Source organism: Styela clava, chromosome 2 (genome assembly GCF_964204865.1).
Source record: "Styela clava chromosome 2, kaStyClav1.hap1.2, whole genome shotgun sequence".
Lineage (NCBI taxonomy): Eukaryota > Metazoa > Chordata > Ascidiacea > Stolidobranchia > Styelidae > Styela > Styela clava.
The window spans coordinates 11335823-11363158 of NC_135251.1; the positions used below are offsets into that span (position 1 = coordinate 11335823).

At 34.1% G+C, this 27336-nt stretch overlaps 1 protein-coding gene across 1 annotated transcript in view; it reads right to left on the reverse strand.

Moving 5' to 3' along the window:
- Positions 1-1368: 1368 nt before the first annotated feature.
- LOC120335593 (uncharacterized) overlaps positions 1369-27336 on the reverse strand; it is a 34910-nt gene continuing 8942 nt past the window's right edge. Inside the window, exons 6-38 of the mRNA XM_078119574.1 lie at positions 22197-22592; positions 21322-21435; positions 20636-20926; positions 20100-20396; positions 19371-19691; positions 19113-19295; positions 18804-18897; positions 16817-16980; positions 16416-16518; positions 14745-14874; positions 14298-14471; positions 13858-14071; positions 13381-13483; positions 13010-13144; positions 11220-11399; positions 11055-11149; positions 10861-10939; positions 10102-10172; positions 9814-9947; positions 9642-9738; positions 8925-8992; positions 8702-8836; positions 8282-8416; positions 7795-7928; positions 7362-7497; positions 6856-6950; positions 6567-6697; positions 6263-6339; positions 5993-6127; positions 5139-5279; positions 4824-4960; positions 3929-4064; positions 1369-3543 (exon numbers count right to left, since the gene is read on the reverse strand). Coding sequence (XP_077975700.1) covers positions 3415-3543; positions 3929-4064; positions 4824-4960; positions 5139-5279; positions 5993-6127; positions 6263-6339; positions 6567-6697; positions 6856-6950; positions 7362-7497; positions 7795-7928; positions 8282-8416; positions 8702-8836; positions 8925-8992; positions 9642-9738; positions 9814-9947; positions 10102-10172; positions 10861-10939; positions 11055-11149; positions 11220-11399; positions 13010-13144; positions 13381-13483; positions 13858-14071; positions 14298-14471; positions 14745-14874; positions 16416-16518; positions 16817-16980; positions 18804-18897; positions 19113-19295; positions 19371-19691; positions 20100-20396; positions 20636-20926; positions 21322-21435; positions 22197-22592 — 4964 coding nt within the window. The 3' untranslated portion in view covers positions 1369-3414. The remainder of the gene's footprint in view (positions 3544-3928; positions 4065-4823; positions 4961-5138; positions 5280-5992; positions 6128-6262; positions 6340-6566; positions 6698-6855; positions 6951-7361; positions 7498-7794; positions 7929-8281; positions 8417-8701; positions 8837-8924; positions 8993-9641; positions 9739-9813; positions 9948-10101; positions 10173-10860; positions 10940-11054; positions 11150-11219; positions 11400-13009; positions 13145-13380; positions 13484-13857; positions 14072-14297; positions 14472-14744; positions 14875-16415; positions 16519-16816; positions 16981-18803; positions 18898-19112; positions 19296-19370; positions 19692-20099; positions 20397-20635; positions 20927-21321; positions 21436-22196; positions 22593-27336) is intronic.

Consider the following 27336-nt stretch of genomic DNA (forward strand, 5'->3'; position numbering starts at 1 on the left):
ATTAATTTTTTGTCATGCTATTCTTGTATAAATCACACTTTTGTCTTATTTGGAAACTGGAAATAACACTATGTTATTATGGTAACGATCATTCCAGGTTTTATTTGACCATAATAATGTGACGGGTCATTTAATACTCTCCCAATTATGTCACAGATGTCACCTTCCACAAACCCGCGTTTTTTCGTGTCCGTTGATTTGTGGAGCAGCAATACCAAAGAATTCAAAGAAAATGGCAGAAAAACGAAAGAAAACATACCATTTTCACGATGAATGGGAGGTGCATTTCCTTTTACCACTGTGAAAACAGCTTGCGTATGTCTCATTTGCGGGGAGTTTAGAGCGACAGGATGGCGGAGTGCGAATATATAAGATATCCGGAAACAAAGAATCAAACAGCAATCCTATGTTACGAGATTCAAAGTTTGGTTCAAGCCATTTTTGTGAATCAACATTTTTTGACATGAACTTCACAAGAACTAAGCACGGAATATGCTTTACTGATGAAAATCTGCAAGACCCGCTCAGAGTCACAGGGTCAAGTTACACGGCGGAGAACACCACACTGGTATAAAGCATTAAACCAGATTTGTTCGATCTCGGTTTTCTCCCTGTTGAAAACAAGATATTCATAATTAGTTGAATGCGTTTGTAAATGTAACATTCGGCAGTACAACTGTTAAGTTTATTCCATCTTAGGGTTATGCAGGGTGTTTGTAAAATAGTAGGTACCTTGTGGACCTGTGGTTTCCGAGGATATTATTATAGTGATCACTTTAAAATCAATTTGAAAATGGAAATGTCATTGCTAGTAATTTATTTGCTACGTTGTTATAATTGTTTAATTTCCTGAATTATCAATAATTCAAGGTTAATGGAGCAAATTGACTTTTAAAAGTGTGCATTGATCTGGTAGCCGTCGGCTTAATCGGTACCCAGAAAGTAGCCCTCGGCTTCGAAAAGATTGGTGACCCATGCGTTAGAGTAAGGCCTTATCTGTCTGCCCAGCTGGAAAACGAGTTAGTTGCAAAGATTGCCTGACTAAAAAAATAAAGCGTTTTCATATTTCATATAAGTGTGTCCCCGCGTAATAAAATAAATCAGCCTGATGTTGGTTGTACACAGCCCATGACACATTTATCACAATTTTACATTAAGGCTAGAGACATTTGAACCCATTAATAAAAGAACAAATCTTTTCAAAAACATGGCACTTGATTGTCCATTCACATATTGTGTATTGCCCTTAAAATCAAACCTGCGTTAAAATGGAAGCCAATATTTCCTTCCACTACGGAGGAGGCCATTCAAATGGCGATTGAATTTTATCCCATACCTAATCGTATATCTATCACTTTGAAACAAGTACACGCAGATTTATTGATTGTACAGTACTAAAATTATCATTAGATAATTACACTTATTGAAGCAACAATATGTTTTAACAACAAATACAATATGTAACAACAAATACATAATGAACATGAGTATTTCAGACCATGAAGACTAAAATGGTGAGAATCGATATATTTTTTCAAAGTTCTTCGACAATTTGTAAAATACACTAATAGAACATATCACATAAACTGCAGGCATAATTTTCTTTAGGGTGAATTACCGAAAAATTATTGACTTGGATTGGTAAATCAATACCAAAACTAAATTATCGCTGCATGTAGTAGTTTTAATTAACTTGTAAAAATAAAATTACAAATTACCTCATAAAGTTTGTAAAATGCAATTGATAAACCTGACATAAGCAACAGACCAAATTTTTGCAATTGAACACACCCACATATATGTGTGTAAAAAGGCAAATACCTACTAAACAAAATTGTTTACATCCTAATTCATAACAATTAATATAATATATATACATAATATGGGTGTGAAGCAATTTTTAAATAAAAATGCCACACATAAAATAATATATACCTTGATGAGACCATATTGAATAGTATTTAAATATGAGAAGAGAAAAATTATTATTATTAAATATTTATAATATCATTTACATTTTACACCACCATTGAAAATAATACAATATTCATTAAAAGTTACTTTCATCATGTTGGTAATTGGTGAATGTCTGGTAATTCATTGTACAACGCAATTGCAGATGGCGACGGTGGTATAATTTTTTTTATATAAAATGTTGCTTTATTAATATGCAATTTGAAATTTCGAAATTATAGTGTTGTTAGAGTTAGTTGTCAGCGCGTATATTACTGATTGCGTGTTTCCGTTATTAAAGATACGCGCAAGCAGTTCATTCTGAAGTTATGTTGGAACAAAATGGTTAAAGAATGTACAAATTTATCTCAATAAAAATTAGGTTTCGAACTCGATGAATATACTCTAATTAATATACACTGATTGGCGCTCTTAAAGTACATGTACCAATATGGAGGTAACTAATTTCGTTTGCCTACTTTACTTCAAGTTGTGTACAGGGATGGTAGCCTATGGGCAGATGTACATTCACTTGGCTAACACAAACAGTCCCCGAACTCGTAATATAACTAAAATAAGAAAAATCAGAATGAAATTATGGCGTAACCCTAACCTGGTACACACACTACCAACTGATTTAGAATTTGCAACTCTGATATGCTGATATGTAATATTATTTCTGCACGATTGACGAATTGATAGAAAAAATTGACATGATGACAGAAGACAGAACATGTCATAAATATATCATTTGCTATTCAACAATCCATCTAGAACTGTAGATTATATTTTGCAAGTATAGATTTAGGACTTTCAACTTGTTAAAACATTTTTACAATATCTAATACGCAGCAAAATCAATTTATAGTGGCATGGTTAGTTGTGGACAGCAAAATTGACAGAAATTAGTTTAAACTTAGCCTAAAAGCATAATTCAATTTTTTTCATTTTCATTTATTGACATGCATTCGCAGCGTACAACGCCTAAAATTATACCTATAACCATAACTGATTGCACGAATTCATGCATTTTGTTCCTCTTACCATTACAGTTAAACAACTTAATTTTTTTTTTTCAACATATATATTGGTGCTAATCCTACTGTATATTTATATTAATAAAATGGGCTAATTATATTTTTAAATTAGATGTAGTTGTACAAATACTTATTTTTAGGATTCTCTAACTACTGAAGCTATCGCAGTCATTACAAGTACACACCAAGGGGATGCCAAGGTCATTTAAATGCGAAAATAAAATTAAATGCAAAGTTAACTAACGTATAATAGTATATACATACATATTGATTAGTGAACAATAAAACTGGGATTATAGGAACAGAAAATAAAATTGTCAATTTTTTGTGATAGGAAGTTGTCATGTACATCTACTCGGTAACCAATCTTCGTATAAACAAACATTGCAAATTTTAATTTTTCCTCATGGGCATTTCTAAAATGTCATATGTTTGCGTACAAATTTTCTTCTTTCGTTGATGTTGAAGGTTTGTTGTCGACATTGAAGTTGGCATAAAGATTGAATGAGGACAGATAAGCCGACACGGCGTCAAAACAGAATTTATATTGGTCCTGAAATATAAAAATACATAAAGTAATAAATAGCTATTTTAGTCTAAATGCAATTGAACACCTATTTATTGTAATATATACGAAAAAGCAAGTTGTATCTCATTGTATTAGTTATTATTTGACTAGGTATATGTATTTGCTTCTATGCTAAAATACAGTTCGCATGTTCATCAGAATATTTTTGTTCAATTACTTTGATTCATCTGTCACTGTACCGGGGTGATAACACCTTCCTCTGAATATTAAAAGAACATTTTTATACAAATGTTAAAAAACAAAAAACAAGCTTGAGGAAGGTAACGCTGTTTTTGTTACCTAGCTGAATTATGTTTCACTATATATGTTACTTAATTCTAATCAATTACTAATACTCTGTGTATTTTACCAATGTCTGCACCATCCCTGGTCTGCAATCCCTCAGATCTTTGACAGTTCTGAAGACGTCGATATTGCTCTCGCATTTCAATCTCTCAATTAGATTAATAATTGCACAATAACTTCCGGTCCTTCCTGCCCCGTCACTAAACAAACCGTGTAAATTATATATTATTGCGGACCAATTATTGAAATTCGCTTTAAAATTTTCAGTATTATTGGAATATTATTTGGTTTACTCAAATATTATCAAATTTTAACTTGGAACTTTTTGTTAAATAATCCACATTCGCATTATATTATTTTGCTATTTTTGCTGATTTTTGATGTATCGATCGATTTCACAATTCAGTATTACCTCAAAGAAATGCTTTTCCATTTTTTTAAATCTTGCGAAAAGCGATATTTCACTCCAAATTTGCTGCTCCAGAAGTATGCGCACCAAGATATCGCACAACTTGAATCCTGACCGGTACACACATACTGTGTTCAGGTTGTGCGCCATCTTGGTGCGCATACTTCTGGAGGTAACCAAATTTTCTATGTTTCATACTTTATGGGAATTTCATACCGCATCTGTTACAAATTTTTGTATAAGGCATTTACAGATAATTTTTTATTCAATTACCGGGATCTTTTGTACATCGCCTCTGTAACTAATGATATTTGAGGGGAAAACACCACGTTTATGAAAAACAAATCAGTAATTATCTAGTTCGGGTTAGAGTCAGAAATGATTTTGAAATTTGAATTTCAAGCGCAGTTTGCATTCTCAACCCCCAACCAAACCCTAACCGATTAATTGGTAATTTTTAGCTTTGACGAGGATATTTATTTTTGGCGTCGGCTTTGTACAAAAGATCACAATTTTTTACTGTGGTTGTATGTCTTGATATAACACTCACCTGCAATGAACTAAAACAGCAGAATTTCTATCTCTTCTCACACTTGATTGCATTTTCTCTATCAGCTCAAGTACTGCCGTAGCATCATCGGGACATTTGTTCGACGCCCAACCAGTGTATTGGTATTGGATGATTACCTTAACGAATATTTCAATTAGTATTGATTGCTGATACAAATAAAATTTTTTAATGCGGTTCTGCGGTTTTAATGCAGTTTTGTGAATAAGCATTACGGTATAGACATATTGACATGTGGCATGTGCTATTATTAAGTGCGTTAAAATTGGATATCAGTTATTAACTTAACTAATATACCTTTTCCTCATCCTCTTTGGTTACACGTAATTCACGTCTGGTGATTTCATTGTCAGTGCTGGTAGATTTCAAATGAATAGTGATTTCATCAATCACGAGATCTTTCTCGCTGTCGCTGGGCCAGTAAGGAAAGCATTGTTCCTGTTGTCATAAATATCTCAAGTATTAATTACAGCAATCAACAAGTGAATATGATCAATCTATGAAGCTGATTATAAGTACTCCTCTTTATTAGGCATCAACAGATTAAACTTACAAAATCAAATCAGTATTGCAGAAATATTAGTTTTGATGAAATTCGAAGTTTTTGCTATCCAAATCAAATTTTGTATAACAAAAATCGGACTATAAAAAAAATCGGACTTCCTGAAGTATGCGCACCAAGATGGCGCACAACCTGAACTCAGGTTGTGTACCAGGTTAGGGTTCAGGTTATGCGACATCTTGGTGCGCATACTTCAGGAGTACCCGAAAATCAGTACTAGAAACGAGAGATATTTTTGGTACTAGTTTATCAATTTTTCTTGGTTGAATAATCACGGAGAAGACATTGGGAGGTATCTTTTTTCTAAAATTGATTCAATTTGATTCATCGAAAAACTAATTTTGAAACAGAATTCCATACCCTTCTTTTTTTTGATGCATTTGGGCAGTGTTTTCATTGGTGTAATATTTTAGGTCCCAAAATAATTTATACGTTTGTATTTATTCGGCAAGTATTACTTAGAACTTTTATTGTAAGGTTTTTTGGTTTGGAGCATGCAAATGTAGTCATGTAGATTGTATAGGATAATATTTTTTGTTCATCAAGTCTATAAATAGCTTTGAATGTTCATGATTTGACAAATATCTACCTTTTTATTCTCTTTGCACTCCGTTAGCATCACTATGGTGTTAATATTGTCGTCGAGAATTGCACGCCAGAAGAAACCAATTGTCTGTTTCAGAGGACCTTGTGCAGCAATTAATTTTGAAGCATTATCATACGACTGAAAAAAATGAAACGTTTCAACAACGTTGCAAATTTAAAGAAATTCTTAATATTGATCATATCTTTTACGCCGTATAATATACGTGATCTGTTGTTTGACCCATAAATGTTGAAGTTAAAAAACATTTCTTACTTCTAATTTTGATGCATTCAGACATGGAGTTTCTGATTCAGTCGGTTTGCGGACTATTACAATGTTGTTTCTTCTAACTAAAAATATAATGAGGAACTATATAGGATTCATCAAACAAATATTGACAATTTGTAACATCTTATGCGGTATGATAATGAATATGTATGTAGGTATTGTTGAATATGAACCGATATTATGAGTAAGAACATTGCGTTATTTCGATAAAAGGCGCTGTAAAACTTCTGATTCTCTGCAGAAGCTGATATGTACAAATAGCCCTGTTCGACTTCACAATTTGTCTTACAAGGTATCACTTCTTTATTTCTGTTCAGTTCTGGTTGTTTTGCCACCTCTCCCTGCTTTGCCTGATCCACTGGTCCTACTCTAACAAGATCGTTAAACTGTTTTTGCAAAATCCCAATATCAGAAGAAACTCTGTAGTGAATGAAAAGTTGCAAACAATGCTAATTAATAAGTTAATAATCAAAAAGACTGTTTAACTTATGAAAATTTAACTACAGTGCAATTTCTATGATTTCATTTAGTTTACATTTCCATTTATTTGATCAGCACATTTTGTAAAACCTGATTACCTGGCCAGAAAACTATTCAGTTTCTCCGATTTCACATCCGTTTTTCCAAACAAATAATTCTCCAAAATAAGCTTGTGCACCATGATATATTGATCCTAACAAAAAATATCGAAACATGATAGATACATAGAAATGTAATTTGATATCGTCAAAGAGCAATCACAAATTAAAATATTTAACTACAAGAATGTCGCTTGATTAAAGGTTACACACTAATTCATAAAGTTGGTCCAGAGTAATTGATAAGCTTATGCACCGCGACATTGCTTCGTATTTGATATAGTCTAGCAGCCTTCACAAATTGAAAGGACAAAGACATTGCTAAATTAGCGTTTACACACCAATTTACCTAGTTGGTTTGAGTTGTTGATGAGAAAATTTATATGTAATAAATAAGTTAAGAGTAAAAGTTTCCCGTTGTTTATGTCCATTATATATAACGAAAGTTCGCAGAATCGTATAGCACGATGTGGATTACTCAGTATTTTATATAATTAGGCACTTACACATGTTTGCACCATATCTACTCTCTGCTCCCTCAGCTTTAAAATGCAATTGTAAACATCAACCGATCGAAGTGTTTCACTCTCCTGAAGCAAAAAATCTAATGCTATGAATGCGCCAGTTCTTCCCGCTCCAGCACTGAAATTGTTAACGTTAATATTTACAAAAAAAAGTAAAACAATAACTATTCTCAATACTTTCCTGAATGCGTCAGAAAATGTTCTATAATTCAAGGGTTTTTCCGCTCTTTTCGATTAGCCGGAAGTTAAATATGTACACGTCAGCATGGTGTCATGAATCGGACATACAATGCCAAATCGGAAAGCTGCCAATTCCTCTAAAAATAGCTTACACATCGGTTGCTGTTTGTACGAGGGCTTTTTTACTAGAGCGAAATGCGTGTATACGCCTTGAATAAAAATGTATATGTTTTACCTGCAATGAACAACTATAGGTGCATTTGATTGGTGTTTTTTGACAATTCCATGAAATCTCATCAAATTTGTTGTTGTAACTGGCACTCCGTGATCAGGCCAATCTAGGTATTGGAGCAGAACTACTTTCATACTCTATTGAATAAATTGATGAATGATGATAATCTTATTTTAATTATAATTATTTATTATATTCTAGAAAAAGCTTCGTAAACATAAAAAAGACATTCTACTCCTTACTTTCTTTCTTTCTGATGAAATTGAATGATTGCTAACAAACAAAATTAGGTGAGTAGGGTTGTTGTGAACGACAAGATTTAATTTTAGCGGCATTTGCTCCTCGGGAAGCTCTTCGTTTTGTACATTTTGACCTAGTCCATCTGTCTATATATCATATATAAATATCGTAACAATCGAAATTTGTCTATATTATTTGGGAATTACAATAAGGCTTTGAAATAATTTATAATATGTTATTGATCATTCACCTGTTTATCCTTTTTTGTGATTGTTATTGTAAACATTTTGTAGCAACCAGTGAATATTTCGTCTATATTTTCAACATATACATCTCCAAATTGTTTAGGCGAACCTTGAGAAGGCCAGTATTTTTCACACTTTTTCTGTAATGAAATGTTCATTTAATAATAAATATTTATTCTATTTTTTTTATTTTTTTGTTCATCGGCTTTGGAATTCAATCAACTCACATATTTTGATGTAATTCAATATGGAATATTAAATTTCGGTGGACTCACGTCAAAGGGACTAAAAGACATTTCTCTTCAAACCTCTCAAATATTTTGTGCATCGTTAAATCTGAAGCCTTTTTGTTTTTTTTGTATTCATATAAAAAGACTTAGACTGAGACAAGTTTAATTGCTCTATCAAGTAGTAATCTTTCTCACCTTTCCATTTTCCACACATTTCGTTAACATGACGATGCAGGATACTTTCTGCTCAACAATCATTCTCCAAAAGTCCTTCACTGTACCTGGCAACGGTCCTTGTGTAGCAATAAACTTCTTTGCTTTAGTGAATCCCTTGCAAAAAAATAGATTAAAACAGTCTTTATTGAAACGAATTTCTCCAAAAAACTTCACGTTGCAACATTTAATGAGTACTACTTACGTTAATGTAGCAAGCGTTAATGTAGCTCATATTTCCTTCCCCATCAAGAAGCACTCGCGATAAATCAGCTGTTGAAATAAACATTGCAATCAGAAACAACATATTTCAAATTGACAATTGACTATTCTACAATACTAGTTTTCATTCTGCAATACTATATGCAGGGTGGCCCAAAAGTAGGTATACAGTTATCAAACTATTTTATATGCTTTGAAGCTACTTGCAGTTTACTTTATGTTACGTGTTGGGTACCACAAAAATTGCTTATTTTTTTAGATATAATAATAAATCTAGTGTAAAATTACATTAGTTTTCTAGCTGCTTGGAAGGTAATAAAAAATAAATAAAATAACTGTATACCTACTTTTGGGCCACTCTGTATATATTATATAGGGTGACTATAAAGTCTTTCAAAATTGCAAAGGGATTTTTATCTATACCATATATTGTTTTGGCCCTCACAGATTTATCATATTTGAGCAATTACTGATTGGAAACAACAAACCTGGTTATATTGAGGATATGTTGAGAACTGACTCATAACAAACTTAAAAACAGTAAAGGAACTTTATGAACACAATGTATATTTGGATATCTGAAAACATTGCCAGAAGATCACATTTTTTATTTATTTTATTTGAAGCTTGCCTATCGCATTTTAAGTATACATTTGATTTTAGGAATTGATATCATAAGTCCAAAATATCATAAACTTACAGGGTAGTATATTCTTGTATCTGTTTTTGCCCTTCAGTGATTCAGAGGAAGCGACTGTTGTGGGGTAATTCAGTCCTTTTGCGTCTGATTTAAGATTCTGTATCAATTGACGACAATTAAAATTTAGCGTGCAAAAAATTATTTGTGTTTGTGTCTATCATGTTAAACGTACCTGAAACTCTTCTATAAATTTTGCACCATCTTTTTCATTTAAACGATTGTACCTTTCAAGAAGTTGCTCCAGTGGAATATCGTAAGGTGACCTCGGTTCCATTTTATCCACTGCTATATTTGCGTACAAATGATCTTAGAAAAAGGAAATGCATTTGGTATGTAGCTTAAACTAAATTGTACAAGTCATTTATTTAATTCGTTTATAGAACTCATAACTGAAAATCTGAGCCTTCAGACTAGCAGAGTACAACTGGATTACTTTCATGAAGCCATAAATCAAAATTACCATCATTCACATTATCTTGTAATTCATGCATATTCACGTCATCTATGAACATTTTCTTTCGACCAAGTTTCCTGTGCAAAGTGACATAATAATATACGTCATTGATAACTCAAGAATCATAACATTCAGAATCAAAATGGTATCTCGTGGATTGGCAGGCTTGGGATTGTTATATCTACGGGAAACGTCTCAATGAATGGGACAGCATACATTTTTATTTTCCATGGCAACGTAATAACGTCGTAACTATACATTTGGTTTTTTTATTTTGTGCGCTTTTCATCGAGATTTTTTTTATATCCTTATCTATTATTTATTTTGAGGAAGAATATAGGATGAATAATCATAGCCTTTTTTATTTAACAGAAGCGGGCTCGTCCCAACGGGATTTTTAGATCCCATGGGACGGAGTAGGCATAAATTTTTATGTTACAGGAGATAAAAATGTGTCCCATGGACAAGACTCTGGATTTGTATACACAAATCTCAATGACAAACTTCAAACGTGACACGTTTTCTCGATTTATTCACTTATTTTGATAGTTTTTTTTAGACTCATATTTGTTGTGCACTCACTTACAGTGTATTTTTGTCATTTTCTGCTCTAGTTTCACTCATTTCAAATATAAGTGGTGGTATCGGGAATTTTTATATTTATACTTATTTTATATTTTTACTTAATTTTTATTTTTATATTTATCTCTAAATCATTGACACAAAGGTAAAATTTTGGTTGACTTGAAAACAAACATCACTTACCTTCTATAACAATAAATCCCGATAATTCCAACTCCAACAATTACAATACAGACGATTATAATAATTATAACGAGCGTCACTGCAAACAAGATTTATCTTTATGTTAGCAAGTTTCTAACATACGCAGGTAAAATACGAGATATTAAACTTTTTACTTTGGCAAAATGTTAGCAAATTATTTTGTTCAGACTTACGAGACGTAGGCGAAATTTTGGTAAAATAAGAAACTTCACTCGCTTTGATCAGCGTTTTATTTCCATCTCCTGGTGTTGAAGTTACAACGTAGTAGCTGAAATAATTAGTGTTTAGTTAACGTCATCCATAGAAAAGCAATCCAAATAAACAAGAACAATAGGAACCTGTACTCAGCTTCGTTTCCCAATTTCAAGTTATTTGCTTGAATATTTCCATCGAAACTAGCTTCTCGTTTTATCCGATTCACTTCTATTACATGATATATGTTGCAATCGGATGTGCTTTCATCACCCAATGTTCTTGCTATATACATCATGTTTCCGATTTCGTTTGAAATGCTTGCTCTGTAATGAGATATATTAATTAGCCTTATGGAGTTTCAGACAGTGATATGTTCGATCGATTTTTTAATAATGAATGGGCGAAAATGATTGTTTTTGAATACGGTTAGATATGTAAATTTGGTTAAAAATAATTAAAAATATTACCTAGCATCAAAATTTTTCATATTATATTAGTATATATGTATTTTTAAAAAATTGGAAGAAAAAGTTTGATGGTTTTGTATGTAGGCTATGTGCATTCACACTAAAATAATGTCAGGGGTGTCATGATTAGAGATGTACCGATACCACTTTTGCCGCCGATACCGATACCGATCCGATACCAGCTAAAAACGCCGATACCGATACGCCGATACTACAAAAAGGCCGATATTACCGATATTCCGATACCGATACTATGTAATTATTACTTAATTAGGTATGCTGTGTAGGGCAGACGGGTTAAAACAATGGTCTTTAAGCGTTGTTCATAGTACACATTATTTCAGATCGAAAAAAAAGATATATATATCACATAATATGAAATTAATGTTTGGTATCCATATGCTGTAACTGATTAAGATACATTGTACTGTAACGCTAGTAATCTCGGTGTTCAATTAGAAAACTCATAAGCCGGGATGTCCAATTTGAATTTAATGTTAATATCGCGAGCTTCGAATATCGTTATTCGTGTTTAAAAGAATATCGAATATCACCCACACATTCTAGCGCCGCCGTCCTACGTTCAAATTAAAAGCATTTTACAAATATTTAATTTAGTGGCTAATCGTAATCGTCGACGCAATAAGTCAAAGCCAACATGAAAGAATATCAATCAGCATCGACAAAAAGAAGGCCCACCGATAACCGTTGAGGATGTTTTTTTACTTCACTATTTTATGATATTTTACAATTGCTATCCTATATTTTGAGACAGATTAGGGCTAGGCGGTCAAGTCAATATATTTATAAAGAAATCGTGTAGTTAAGCAGAATTAAAATTAATACCTGTGTAGTGGGATAATTGTGTCGGAATTTAGTTTATCGATGTCGACGGACTAAATGACACTCGTACTTGACGACAAACAGTCAGAATTTATACCCGTGCCAAAAGTCCATGTGCCGTTAATAAGGAAGGACCCCAATTCCATTGTATGATTTAAAACTGGGCGCCTAGTTGCTTTTTGTTATGTGCTGTGTTGATATATTTCTTCATAAAAACTATGTAATATTAAAAATGTCAATATAAAAATTTGACAGCGAAAATAGCCAAATTAGTTGAGCTAGTTTAGCTGATAAATAGCTAAAAACACGTGAATCCTGTTCTCTCGCAGGGGTGGGGACATGTATGGCTCATAGCTCACGATCTCTCCAGACAAAAATAAATTAAAAAGTAGTATTCCAACTTATCTGTTAAAACATTCTGGACCATTTCAAAAAGGTAAATATATCGGTAATATCGGCCTTAATATAACCGATACCGATACATGGCCGATACCGAAAAAATGGCCGATATTGCCGATACCGATACATCGATACCGATACATCGGTACATCTCTAGTCATGATTATAAAAGATAGCTGGAGACTCGTAAATCAAATAAAGGAAGGGAAGAATTGTTAAATTACCTGGAAATCGCAAGAGCGATGAAAGCTTCATTAGTCTTCAAAGTTTTGCCCTTTATATTTCGTAGATTTTCTGCGCTTTCAAATGTCATCGAATTCGATTTTTCAGGTTTGAATACGACAATAACAAATATGCAACTGTGAAATTTTTACATATGCGGTAAAGTGATTGAATCTATTTAAAATAAATGATCGTAGGCTAATAGCTTTCTGGCGACTACACCAATCTTTAATCACTGAAAATTTCAGAGCAATTGGTAGTGTAGGTGAGAAGAAAAGCGTTTTGTTTTACAAGAGCAACAATAAGAATAGGTCCCCTTCGTGCCAAATAAAAATCTAAAGCGAGTTATTTTTTAACAAAGACTTAAAATAACCTGATAGGTCCATTACTTTCGTCCGGTAAATTGATCCTAATGGGAACCGTTCCATCACCGCCTGAATCAGTGGCCACAATCGGAGAAGGAACTATAGCTGGTGCTAAAATACAACGACTGTTAGACCAGTTTTACATAAAGTCCTCTACTTTAAATAGGTACCACTTTGCCAAGCAAATTTAATTTTCCATTAATGAGGTTGTAATCCGGTATTTATTGTACTGAAGCATTGTCACAATCTATATTCTAGATTATAATAATTCATTCAATAGTCTTGCTGCACTCTATCACTAATATAATTCTGTAACGTTTTGTCTGACCTTAGTTATCTTATCGGATAGTTATATTTACTTTGCTACAACATCCTTGCATTATATGCATACGGATCCGTCGGCACAAAAGATTAGAAGACGGTTAAGTAGTTAGTCCCGCACAAATCAAATCATTTGGGTAGATTATATATTAAATTGCTCAAACCTGCTCTCTCTGTCTTGCAATTTCCGACAGCAAATATACCCGGTCCAGTACCAGCACATGTCCGAGCAGAAATACTGAATATGTAGTTTCGATTAAATGACATGTTGGAAAACATGAAATATCTTTCTTCCGATGAAATATTTTTTACGAAAACAGTTTGTTGATTTGTTGATTTTGTAGATGCTGCGTGGACAACGGATGATGTTCCTTTCACCTGTAGAAGAAGTAAAGTTAGTCGCTAATATTTAAATTATATTACAGGCATCAACGGTAGAGAGTAATTATATCTTGAAAATGTCAATTTAATTGAAAGTACATAATGCCAATGACTCAATAAAAAAATATCATTCATATTGTTCAACTGATGGTTAAGTTTAAACATTTAGACATAAATGATACGAATTTTTTTTTTAAAAATAACCTGTTGTTTTTATACATACATAAAATTCCGTAATTCCATGAGCGTTGTCCATCTTCCATTGAATAAGGCAAGTGTTGTTTTCTTTTACGTGTGTCATATTGAAAGCTTTTACAGGCCCAGGTATTGTTGCATCCGTAGTTAATGTCTTCGTAGTAATGTGTGGATATTTGCACAGCTTGGGACATACAATAACCTGATGACAATAAAAACACGTTTATAAGGTAATATAGTTGTTTGTGTTGTTGATTTAGCTTGTTAGTAATCACATTTTTCTTCGTTTTCGACGCATTTTAGTAACGTATGATTTTATCTATGTGATATTAATGTATATTGTTGAGTTGAGCAAACTGTTTTTGACAACAAAGAGCTTAAATTACACTTTTGAACTTTAGATCTCACTTACCCTTCAACGACCTATTTCTGGGATCTATCTATTCTTATATAACATCTAATTTACGTTACGCACCTTTACGTTATAAGTTGTTGAGAAATTCAACCCGACAAACATATTGTTTATTGCGTTCTGTCCAAGAGGCGTAATATCGGTATTGTTAATGACTTCCACTTTCATTGAGGACACGCGCTCGATTTGAAGCCTGTATTATATGTAGAGGAAAAGTAAAAATAATCTCAACCGAAAGTATTTATTATTAAATTTGTTGTAACACCTGTATGGTGGCCCATCGTTGTCACGCGTAAAATTGAAAATAAAAATAAAAAATAAAATAAAAAACCGAAAATAAAAAAATTGTTGTAAAAAAACATAAAAATATTTGAAAAAAAAATTTAAAAAAAAATTAAAATTAAAAAAAAAAAAAAATTAAACGAAAAAAAAAAAAAAAATTTAAAAAAAAAAAAATTAAAAAAAAAATTGAATAAAAAGAAAATAAAAAGGTTGACAACGATGGTCCGCCTCGTGGCCCATCGTTGTCAGGCGTTTTTATTTTTAGAAAATTTGCTTCTGCTTGGACCAACGTTGTCAGGCATAATCCTACGCGCACAAATGTGTTCCCTGGGTTTCAAACTCACTACTGATTTTTTTGAGCAATATTCAATATGAAAATGTTCTATAAATTCTCCATGCTACAAGTTCAACAAGAAGTAATATATTTATAATAATGATAAGAGAATATAAAATTGAATACGAAAATTCGGAAAATTTGTTGTTACGTGTATAAGGTAATTTAATTGGAGAATGCTGCTTAACTACTCAGTTGTCTGGACACTCGCGATGCCGGTACCGTACCGTCTTACCAAATACCGGTAGTCGGTTATAGTCGCTTTGCGTCTGACCGTACCGGTAGCCATACAATCACTCATCATCTCCCATTCTTTCACGAGTGATTGCATGGGTACCGGTACGGTCAGACGATACCGTACCGGCATCGCACGAGTGTCTGAGCAGTTAAGCAGCATTTTCCAATTAAATTACCTTCTACACGTAAAAACAAATTTTCGTATCCAATTCTATATTCTCTTATCCTTATTATAAATATATTGCTTGTGGTTGAACTTGTAGCATGGAGAATTTATAGAACATTTTCATGTTGAATTTATTGGATATTGCTCATGAAAATCAGTAGTGAGTTAGAAACCCAGGAAACACATTTGTGCGTGTAGGATTAAGCCTGACAACGTTGGTCCCAAGCAGCATCAAATTTTCCAAAAATAAAAACGCGTGACAACGATGGGCCACGAGGCGGACCATCATTGTCAACCTTTTTATTTTCTTTCTATCCAATTTTTTTTTTCAAATTTTTTTTTTTTTTTTATTTTTTTTTTTAATTTTAATTTTTTTATTAATTTTTTTTGTTTGTTTTATTTTTCAATTTTTTTTTTTAATTTCAATTTTTTTTTCATTTCTTTTTTTCAATTATTTTTATGTTTTTTCACAACTATTTTTTCTATTTTCGCTTTTTCATTTTATTTTTTCATTTTTTTTTAAATTTTACACGTGACAACGATGGGCCACCATACACCTGTCATTCAAAATTTATTTCAATCGCATCGGTCGACAGAAAATCCTTACTAATGCTGAAACAAATTCACCATAAATTCGTCATTTACGATGCAATCAAATTTCAGAAAGTTTTCTTATCGCTGAATAATTTTCACTTAAAACTCAAAACGCACAAACCTGTGTGTGACTCCCAATGCGTTCTTCGACGGAGTCCATTGGATAGTGATATTTGAAGAGCATTTTGCCAAATTTACATGAAAGTCAAGAGGAATCCCCTCCACTATAGACAAATACGGTTAGTTTTGGATCTTATCATATGAAATTCTATAAAATAGCATTATATTTAAAATCTATAGTTAATATTTCTTTATCTTTAATCGATGAAGTAAAGTTGTTGAAATTGTAATTTATTATCATTATTATCAAAGGTTCTTTGCAACCATACATATTTATGATAAATAGATGATTTTGATGTTAATTGGACCAATATATGTGTAACTGTATACATATATATATATTATTTTTGGGTTCACTTATTTTCCAATTCTTACTTAGATACGCAAACATTATTATCTCACATTGTCCCCCGCAAATATATCCTCTTGCTTTTGCACAGTCTCCGTCAGCCCATCGCCATTGAAAAGTTTCCCTCATTACAAGACAATTCGTATTAGTTGACGGTCTACCGTTTCCCCAAGCAACATACGTTTCATTTACAATATTACCATATTCTGACTTCCATCTGAATTGAAACGTATACATGAAATATTATATACAGGGTATCCATAAAGTAAATTTATTTTGAATTTCAAAGGGAATTTATCTATAACATAAATGTAGTTTGTTGGCCTCTGCTGGTGCATAAAATGATGTAAAAACTTAAACAAATACTGATAAAAAAAATCTGGGGTGTACTAGGGTATTGTGTATTGAACTGCAGGTCCTTTTTCCTTGTTTACTTTCTATTCCAGATCCGTATGTGGCTGTTGCCACAAGGATGCGTGACTGAGATAGTATTATGAAGATGAATAAAAGAACATAATCTCTTTTCATGAAATATCAAGTATATTTATGAGCTTTCGTTAGATCATAGTCTAACTTTTTCAGATAAAACAAAATATGGCTGCAAAAAATAATAAAGATCAGTAATTAGTTAAAAATTGTAGGATAAAAATTACAGAAATACATTATACATTGGTCGGATAGGTCTATATCTACTGTGCCAATTCAGAAATTGATACTGGGTGTTTCCAGGTTTGTCCATTTATATATGTTCCAATGTTTGCGTTTGAACCTTTTGTTTGCTTTGTTGTTGTTTGCGTTTGTTTTAAAGTCTTTTCATTTGAGTTTCAGTATTTTATGTTGATTCTTTGTGGTTGCAAGGTTCTTGGTTTGTTGATCCAAAAGTGTTCTTTGTTTTTCCTGTATAACTCACAGTTGGTGAGTGCGTCTATCCCCAAGACACTAAAATCCTCCATGCTGTGGCCCTTGCTGTTGGAATGATTTGCAACCGGTGTTGGGGCCTTTTTTCGGATATCGCTTATGTGGTCTGAGATCCTGGTTTTCAGTTTCCTACCGCTTTCGCTTACGTATTGTAATTGACATTTTTTGCCCATAATTAGGTATATAATATATTAAGTGTTGCAGCTGATAATTCTCAAAATTTGGTATTTTTTGTTTGTTGATGAACTCCTGAAGTATTGGCCTGGATTGAGTGCGGACAGGTTGTGCACACTTTTCTTTTGCATTAAGTAAATCCTGTTATTTTGTTAGTTTTTGATGTTGGTTTCAATTTGGCGCGCACTAGCAAGTTCCTAAGAGTCGGGCATTTCCTATAACTTATTATGGGGGAATTTGGGAATAACTTTTGTAGTCTGGTGTCACGATGTAAGACATACAGGTATTTCTCGAAAATTTTCCTAATTGGTGGGAGAAATGGGTGGTATGTGGTTACAAGCCGTGTTTGGTCTTTTCGTTTTTTAGGCACTTTTGGTACGAGTATTTCTTGCCTGTCTGTCTTTCTCGCCCGGTCGATGGATTTATCTAGTTATAGTAGGTGTTCGAGATAATTCCTGTTTATCAAATGTTGTTTGAAATTTTCACTATGTATGTTGAAAAAGTCCAGATTTGAGCAGATTCGTCTGATTCTGATTGCAAGACCGTGGGGAATGTTCAGGTGTATATGCTTCGGGTGGCAGGATGACGGCAAAAGGTACTGATGGATGTCTGTTGGTTTCGAGTAGAGTTCCGTTTCGAGTTTGTTGGATAGAAATAGTTTGCAAATTTTATAAATTTCTCCCATGCTGTTTCATGGCAATTTTAGAAGAAGAAATACTTGAAAAATCCCCACTAAATCCGCTAACATATCTACGATTCATTGACGACTGCAAATTAATATAGATATCGGGGATCGAAAACTTGGAGAAATTACCTTTTCTGGATACAATGGTCCATATAATAGACAACAAACTTCTACAACAAACCAACAGACATCCATCAGTAATCCAACTTAATGATGTTAGTTGCCTGCAACTACCAATTTTTTTTCAACAGAGAAATACTCACGGTCCGTATTTTGTTTCGTTGTACAACAGAGATCCGTCATTCCACCTCCAAACATATTGACTATCTGTTGCATTTCTTTGGGCTCCAAGATACACTAAACAGTATTACAATAAGAATGGTTAAAAATGGATGAATAATATAATATATTCGTTTGAAAAAAAGCAATCTAAAAGTAGAACTGACTCATTGTAATAAAACACTTCTAAATTTTTGTAATCCATTCACGCAATAGTATAAATTTCATTTATGTTTGAATCTGTGAGTACTTGAAGTATTATTATTATAAAACTAAATAAAATATTTACTCACAATAAGTTGTGATCCCAAGATTGTTAGCTTTTGTTTTGAGTAGTTCTTGAGTCTGATTGTTTGATATAATTGCGAGTGTTTTACCTAAGGAGTGGCAGTACCGTTTTGCGAAAATATAATTTCTTTTGTCTGGCTCTGATTTGCCGTAAAGATGAAACGATGAAATTGAATTTAAGGCCACATCTATATAGAAAAATACATTTATGTAAATAGTTTATATTTTTTAAAATTAATTTGATCTGTTTTTCAGTTACTTACTTTTGTTAAGTTCAAACAATATTTCATTATCGGTATATTCTTCATATTTATTTTTTGCCAAGCAAGAAAAATTTGTTACGCCAAGATATTCGACTAATGTTATGTTAAGCTGACTTGTGCTCGTTTGCAAAGGATTCAGGGTGTCATTCAAAATGCTTTCTTTAAACATTGCTATGTTCTCATTTGGAATTATTTTCACATTCTCTGGAAGATGCCACTTCCAAATAATATGAGGCAGCGGATATCCTTCAAATGTACAAGTCAAAGAAGCAACTCCGTTTGATGTTTTTGCAACCGTCGACTGAACCAATAAAATTTTACCTAAAAAAGAATGAAAATTGCAAAAAAATGGCACTCACTGGGAAGTTCACTACTAGCTTTCATTGTAAACAGTTCAAATAAATGCGTCTTTGAAAATTCAAATACTGTTTACAATGCTTTATTTTGAGATTTTGAAGGCGACGAAATTTGAAATTTAGGTCTAATCATTTTTGCCGTAAATGTAAAATGTGTAAGAATCGGTAGTTGATATGATCTTATAAGAATGAAATATTGTTGACATTGACTTCCTCTACACAGCATGCTCTTATCCAATTTTATGACTACTGTATTCGAGATAGATTGGTTGTTGATAAGTAAGTTATTCGTCGTATGATCTCCGTTGAACTTATATTAAATTAATATTTGAGATCCTAATTTTCGAAATTTATTTTTCTGAAATTAGCCTACCTCGTACCACAGCTGATTGATTCGATTTCTTGGTTGCGCCGTTTATTATGTTAAATGCAAAGCATGTATATATCCCGACATCATTACTTGTTGCTTTATCGATACGCAAAAAAGCATGACCGGGCGATGTTGTTTGGTAGACACCGATTTCGATTTCGTTCTTGATCAGTTGATCACCTTTGTACCATTGGACACTTGGGATAGGCACGCCTGATGCATCGCAGGTTAGTTTCTTCTTATCTGCTTCGATCGGTATAGTTACAGATTGTGGAGTGACGGAGGTGATAGATGCTGGAGCTAAGAAAAATGTAGATAGATATCTCATCAGCAGCAGTTAAGCAATTGAGTTGATTTAAAGTATTGCACGTTCTATCATCACACACACTGTTTCTGATGTTACAGATTTATTAGCAAGTTTTCAAAATGTAAAACCCACATTATATATATTTGATTTTTGCTTCCGAATAATATTGTTGTAATATTCAAAAATCCAATTAAATAGCAGTTATACTAAACGGCTGATCGCTAATTCATACCTTCAATTACAACACGGACAAAAGTTGTAAAATTGTAGGAGTAGATATTTGATTCTGGACTTGCGTAGAAGGTGTAATTTATCCCAGTACTTGGTTGGGTAATTGGTCCAATCGTAAAGTTTACTGATCCACTAGCATTGTGTTGCGAAGCAATGACTTCTTTCAAATCGTTATTTTTATAAACCCGAATACGTACGAGTCCATCAATACTGATCACCTTCAGTTCAGCAATGAAACTTTCATTCACATATATGGTGTAGTTATATTTTGTTGCAGTGAGCTGTATTTGTTCTGAACATAACAAAACCTAATAGCTTCAAGTAGAATAATTTGTTTGGTTCAAAAGGCGGTTTGTTATTAGGTGTCTACTACTAACTAACATGTCACGTGGGAAAAATGAATTTTCGTTTATTTTAACTCAAAAGTTACCTTGCTTTCTACTTTTTATTATTGAAATGTGAATCAATATTCGCTAGTAAAAAGGACAAGGACGTCGACAAAGATAAGCCTTTTATTCAAGCGTGTGGTATTACTTGGTTTTATGGTAAGCTTGATACAAGATGACGTGAAAATTTGGAATAGCTAAAGTCTTAGTTATTCCCAATAGGCCTACAACACACACTCCGATGAAACTCATTGAATAATCCGATACTATGACCATGCAGTTGAAAAAGTATGATTCTTACTTGTTTCGCAAAGCTTTCCAATAAATCCCGGTAGACACTTGCAGTGTTCTTGACACCCGGTAAGCATACAGGTACCTTTTAATCCACAGTTAGTTGATATGCATTTCTGCTCAACTGCAAAAAAAGTAATATGAAATTTTACTGTTCTTTATTGTTGTTTGGAATCAGTGCTAATTTATGTGCCTCGATTTTGGACCCAACACGCTGTCGCGGCCACTATAAGCTGGAAAGAGTTATTTATAACTTGGGTGAACAAAATAATATCTCCAACTGATTAGAAAGACTAATCTATTTTAATATCACAACAATCTTAAACAGCAGTTGTGCAACATGAGGTCTATCGCGTAAGGAAGAACGCAGCGGTAGACATCACGCTAAAGCAAAGCATGAAGTCTACCGCCCTATGCAGCCTACCGAGGTGCAACCTTAGGTCTATCGCGTAGCCGTAAGGTATAATTCAGCGTTATACGTCATGATAAAGTGCTACCGGGAGGTAGATCTCACGCTAACGTGCGGTAGGTATCTCGCCAACGTAACAAACACCCTTGGATATTTAAAGGTATTTTTTATATGAATTTGAAATTAACACATTTGCTTGGGAATGATTAGGAATTGCGGGGATTAAGAACATGTCTTTGCGACAGATTAAAAACGCCATATTGTGCATAACGTTAGTACTTTATACGGTACAAGCATACATCTGTTCATAACATTTTATGTCTAGTTTCTCCTGTAGATAAATATAGGACAATAAAAAAACGCAGTTCAAAAATAAAGAAGAATCTTAAAAACAAGTATACAAAATAATTTTGGGAGAAGGCACTAATAAGCACTAATTAAAAAATAAAGCTCTGACAGTAGAAACTAAAACTTACTTGAAACCTCGCAAACATATCCCCGGTTTGAAGAGCCGTCATTAGTATACCATTTCATATTGTCCCTCGTTGTCCTGTAAGAACTCATAAACAAAGACCCATTTCCTTGTTTTGTTACAGTCCACGCCCACTTCCCGTTGCCGTCAGCAATGGGCGTACCATCAACCCACAACCAATTGGTATTTGGTTTATAGGCTCCAATCCAAAATTCAATTGTGCCTCCCTCACCATATTGAGCTATTATCTGACTTTCAACAAAATCTTGTATTTCTCCTGTTTTCATCATCGCTAATGTTCCTCCAAGACTATTGCAAGTTGTATTTGCTTCACCGGATGTTAACTTCTTGTAAAAGTTGACATGGTATTTGCAGTTTCCATTTAACGTGTACTTTAGTTCTGACAAAAAGTAAATAAACAATTAAATTACACTTTGCTGATGTTTCATATTATTTGATATGAATGTACCTTCTCGCCGCCCAAACCCCTACCTAGCCATTTTGCATGGGTATTTTTAAAATTACTTTTTTTGTCAACCATTGAGCCATAAAGCTTCACCCATGGCTTTTTAAAAGCTTGTGCTAGAGTTCTATTCAGGAATATATCTCTTTAAAACACACTCCTCCAAAAAAAAATTTCATGTGAAAAAATTTCAGAAATTCCCTCAAAAAAATTTGACCTTGGGATATTCTGTGTACAGTAGAGGGTTAATAATTAACTCCTAGATAATTACCTTTTATTTCAACGTTTTCGTAAAGTTTTTCCCAACATAACAATACCAAAACGACTATTATAGCATAAATGGTTACTCTGGAATTCACAATTGTATTTGCAGAATTATCAAATGTTACTTTTCTCGACGCAAATGCGCGTAGAACGACGTAAACAATTCAATACGCGCAGTTACGCGTGAAAATTATCATTAATTTTACGTTTTTTTTACATACAAAAAATCTCGATACCTCTGCTACGTATGGTGCAGTCGAAAGCCTCGAAATCATATTTATCAAAACATCACAGCGCCGGGGATGGTATGTATGACTGAATATACATGCTAAACCGATAATAAGTCATTATAAATGAGTTAATGTTATAGATTTCCTGTCTGGGTCTTTTTTTTTTTTTCTTTTATAAACTGTTTACGGATCAGAATTTTCCCAGTTTCGGATCAGTGTCTAAAAGACACGTCATATCCGAGTCTTTATCGTTATAACGCTTCATATGCATGCCACTGCGTAAGCCGCAGTCATACAAATAGGGAGGCTTTGGTCTTAGCTGCGCCATAGCATGGCACAGACTTCCACCCCGGCGGTTGGCACATGCTGTATGTCACAGCACAACGTTTTCCCGGGGCTTCTGTGTATACCATGCAGGGCACAGCACGACTTCCGCCACCCCGGATTTCATGTCTGCCATGCCCTACACGGCAAAAACTTCAGCCCTGAGTTTCGGTACATACTATGTGTCAAACAACAGGACCTTCGCCCAGGGCTTCTGTCAATGCCATGCATAGCATAGCTCAACTTCCGCCGACCCGGCTTCCGTATACACTATGTGAAAACGTGTAAAACGCACACAGCATGACATCCACCGTGAAGCTTTCGATTCATCATTTCCGTGTGGGTTTGAAGATGGTATAGGCTCGTTTATGCTCCCGTTTATGGAGGACGGTTTTGGGAGACTTGGTTTGGAAAAGTATAGTTACCTTTCATCAAATACCCGTTTAAGATTTGCTTCCAGTCCGTTGTAATCTCCAGGAATTGCAGATTTTGAAATTTTATTTCCTTTAAAGTGAGGTAATCTAAAAGGTTTTCTATTGTTGTTTCCACTATACCATCTTCGTTGGGTCCAAGTATTTGTCCAATATATCCAAATTGATTTTCTTTTTTATGATGTTGTATTTCAGTATAACGAGAGATTTAGTCACGAATATTTGTTGTGGTTCATTGTAGGTGTTATACATTATTTCGTCTCTGGTTATAGCAATACATTTACCACTCACATCATTTAACACTTGCAGGATCGCCATGATGTAGGTTGAGACTTTGCTGCAGTGGTATACAAGACGGTTAGCGCTATCTGTTGTTGCTTTGCAGAATTTGCAATTTAACAGCTTGAGAGCGCCAGATGGTTTATATCTAATCCCCATGTTCTTGATACGGTCCCCACATAGGTACCCTTCTCTGGCAATCCGGTATGAACATATCCTCTCAACATTCGTGAAATGTGATCTGAGGGCATTTGTGCGCAGATGGACTTGTTCCCAGTTTGTATCCTGCCGTTTCTGGTTGGTGTTTACGGTCTTCAGTTTTCCGTATATATCCTTATGTCTTGCTGTTTCCCATTCCGCTCGCGTAAAGTTTATTTGCTTGAAAATGTCTAAGATATTTGCCCAGTTAGGCGGGACATCATTACTGTGGGGCATGGAATTGATATATAGTTGGCTGTTGACAATTTTGATTTTAGACTCTAAGGCATAGAGGGCCTCATATTGCCAGAATTGGGTTATTGGTCTTCCGAGTGCCAGCGTTCTCATTCTCCCCACCTGACATGCCCTCACTTTTGCGTGGAGGTCGATTATGTTAATTCCACTGTCTTTTAATAGTTTTTGAAGATTTTTTCTGCTAATCGCCTCAATTTGTTCGGGATACCATACAAATTTGAAGCATGCCGTTTGAATTTTGTTGAGAGTTTTTTGTGGGATTATTTTGACTCTGGCGTGGAATATTATAACTGACATTAATATCGAATTTATGACTATTTGTTTACCATACCAGGTTAGGCGACGTAATTTTATATAATTGAGGGTCCGAATAAATTTGTTTACGATTTCATTCCACATTTTGTCTAGCCCTATTTCTCCAAAATGTATGCCGAGGATCTTGGTGTTTTTCTTTATATGGATCCGGTATGGTGTGTTGAAGATAAATTTATGAGAGATTCTTGTGAGGCAAAGTATTTCTGTTTTTTCAATGTTTGTTTTTTGTCCAGTTGCAGTTTCGAATCGGTGCAGTTCTTTAAAGATTTCGCTAATTGATGTTTGATCGCGACCTGTGAATGTGACATCGTCCGCGTATTGGTCGATCTTGTGCTCGAACGATCCTAATTTTATGCCGCGGATGTTGTTATTTGATAAAACCGATCTGGCGGATGGCTCAGTGTTTAGAGCGTACAGCATCATGCTGATCGGACAGCCTTGCCTAATTCCTCTTCGGATAATTATTTCATTCGATAGCCTACCATTTACATCCACCTTGCTACTGATTCCGGTGTACATGCTTTTTAACATATTAGAGATCCTATTTCCAATTCCAATATTTTGTAGAATTTTCACCATAAAACCATGGTTGACCCTGTTGAAAGCTTTTAAATTATCAATTAGAATTAATGTCCCTGGAATATTGTTCATTTTGCGATGTCTTATGATCGCGTCCGTATTATAGTGCACGTCTTCGATGCTCCTAAGGGGAAGTGAGCATTTTTGCGTTTTGCCTATAATATTATCCAGGATCGGCTCGAGGCGCTTTACCAGAATTCTCGAAATAATCTTATAATCTGTGTTCAAAGTAGTTATTGGTCGTCAATTTTTGAGTAAATTTTTGTCACCTTTCTTGTATATGGGTTTAACTTTTGCTGTTTTGGCAGAATTTGGTAGATAGCCAAAATAGAAGATATTATTGATCAATTGTATAAAGTGAGTTTTGATTGAATTCCAAAATGTGATGTAGTGTGTGACTCTTTGCTAAGGCCATCAAGCCCCGGCGATTTATTGTTCGGCATGTTCCTGATGGCTTTGTATATCTCTTCTTCCGTTATAGGTCTCTTCATAGTGATGTTTTCCCTCTTCTGTTATTTTTGTTCGGCTAATTTGCGATATATAATAGATCTGGCTTAACGCTTGCGTATTGCTCTCTTTCCCCCATAGGTCAGTGTAGAAGTACTCCATTGTTGTTACGATCTCTTCTTGGCCCGTTACCACTAATTGATTGTTATTCATTAGTTGGTCGATAGTCGTCCTTTGCGCTCTTTTTCTTATTCTCTAATAGAAGGTCGATGTCGGCTTCTCGCCTTCTTCTAGGTTTTTCATCTTCGCCATCATTGAATCTTGCCTATTTTGTCGTTCTTGAAAGGTCTTAAGTCGCGATTTTAGATTACAAATTTTTATGGCGTTTTCTGGTTTCCCTTCGTCAATTAGTTTGAGGAGAGCTTTTCGGACTAATGCGATATCGTTTCTTTTGTTTCGGGCCATGTTTTTTGAATATGCTATTGACTGTTTCTTTATTTTGAGTTTTACATTATCCCACTATTCTTGTAGGGTGTCGAAATTATCCAGGTCAAAGGTCGCAGCTTGGTATGTATTTTATAATGTTTCTAAAAGTCTGATCATGGTATAGCGTATATTCCTCCATGATCCCCTCCCCCATCTAAGTTTTTTCGTTTGTTCGAGCGTTATTGTCGGACATAATAGATGATCCGATACGGTGTTAGGTAGGTGGGTAATTACGGGGATGGCGCTGTCCAAATTTGCTGAATTATAAATCCGGTCTATCCTCCGACTATTTCCGCGAGAATAGAATGTAAAGATTCGCTTATTGGGGTATCTATTTCTGAAGGTATCTTTAAGGTTGTTGCATTGGATAAAATTTCTAAAGAGTTTTTCAGGGGGTCGCATCTCAAAGTTATTGGTGTTCGTGACGTCAACTGATTCAAGCACATTATTAAAATCGCCAACAACGATTAGTTGGTTAAAACCGCAATAGTGTTCCAACACCCCCGATAGTTCTTTGAAAAATTCGGTTTTCAGCGGACCCTTTTGTGCAGGCGCATACACGTTTGTAACCTTGACAATTTGATTATCCACCGTTATTTCGACACTGTCACACCGATGTGCGTGGTGTAAGTTGCCGGTTGGGTCATGTCGACATCTTTGACCATTAGTAATGTTCCTAGCTTGAAGATAGTATGATATATATCGTCCTTATCAAGAGTCTTATAGTATATGTTATATCCGCAATTGAATGGCGGATTGAATGGCGTATTTCTGATGGTCGAGCTCTTTTTAGTCTTGCAGCCTGTCTGGTATTAGCTGCTTTGGGCTGGGCCGTTGGTGTACATATCGGGCTGATGAGGTCATCAACCTCTT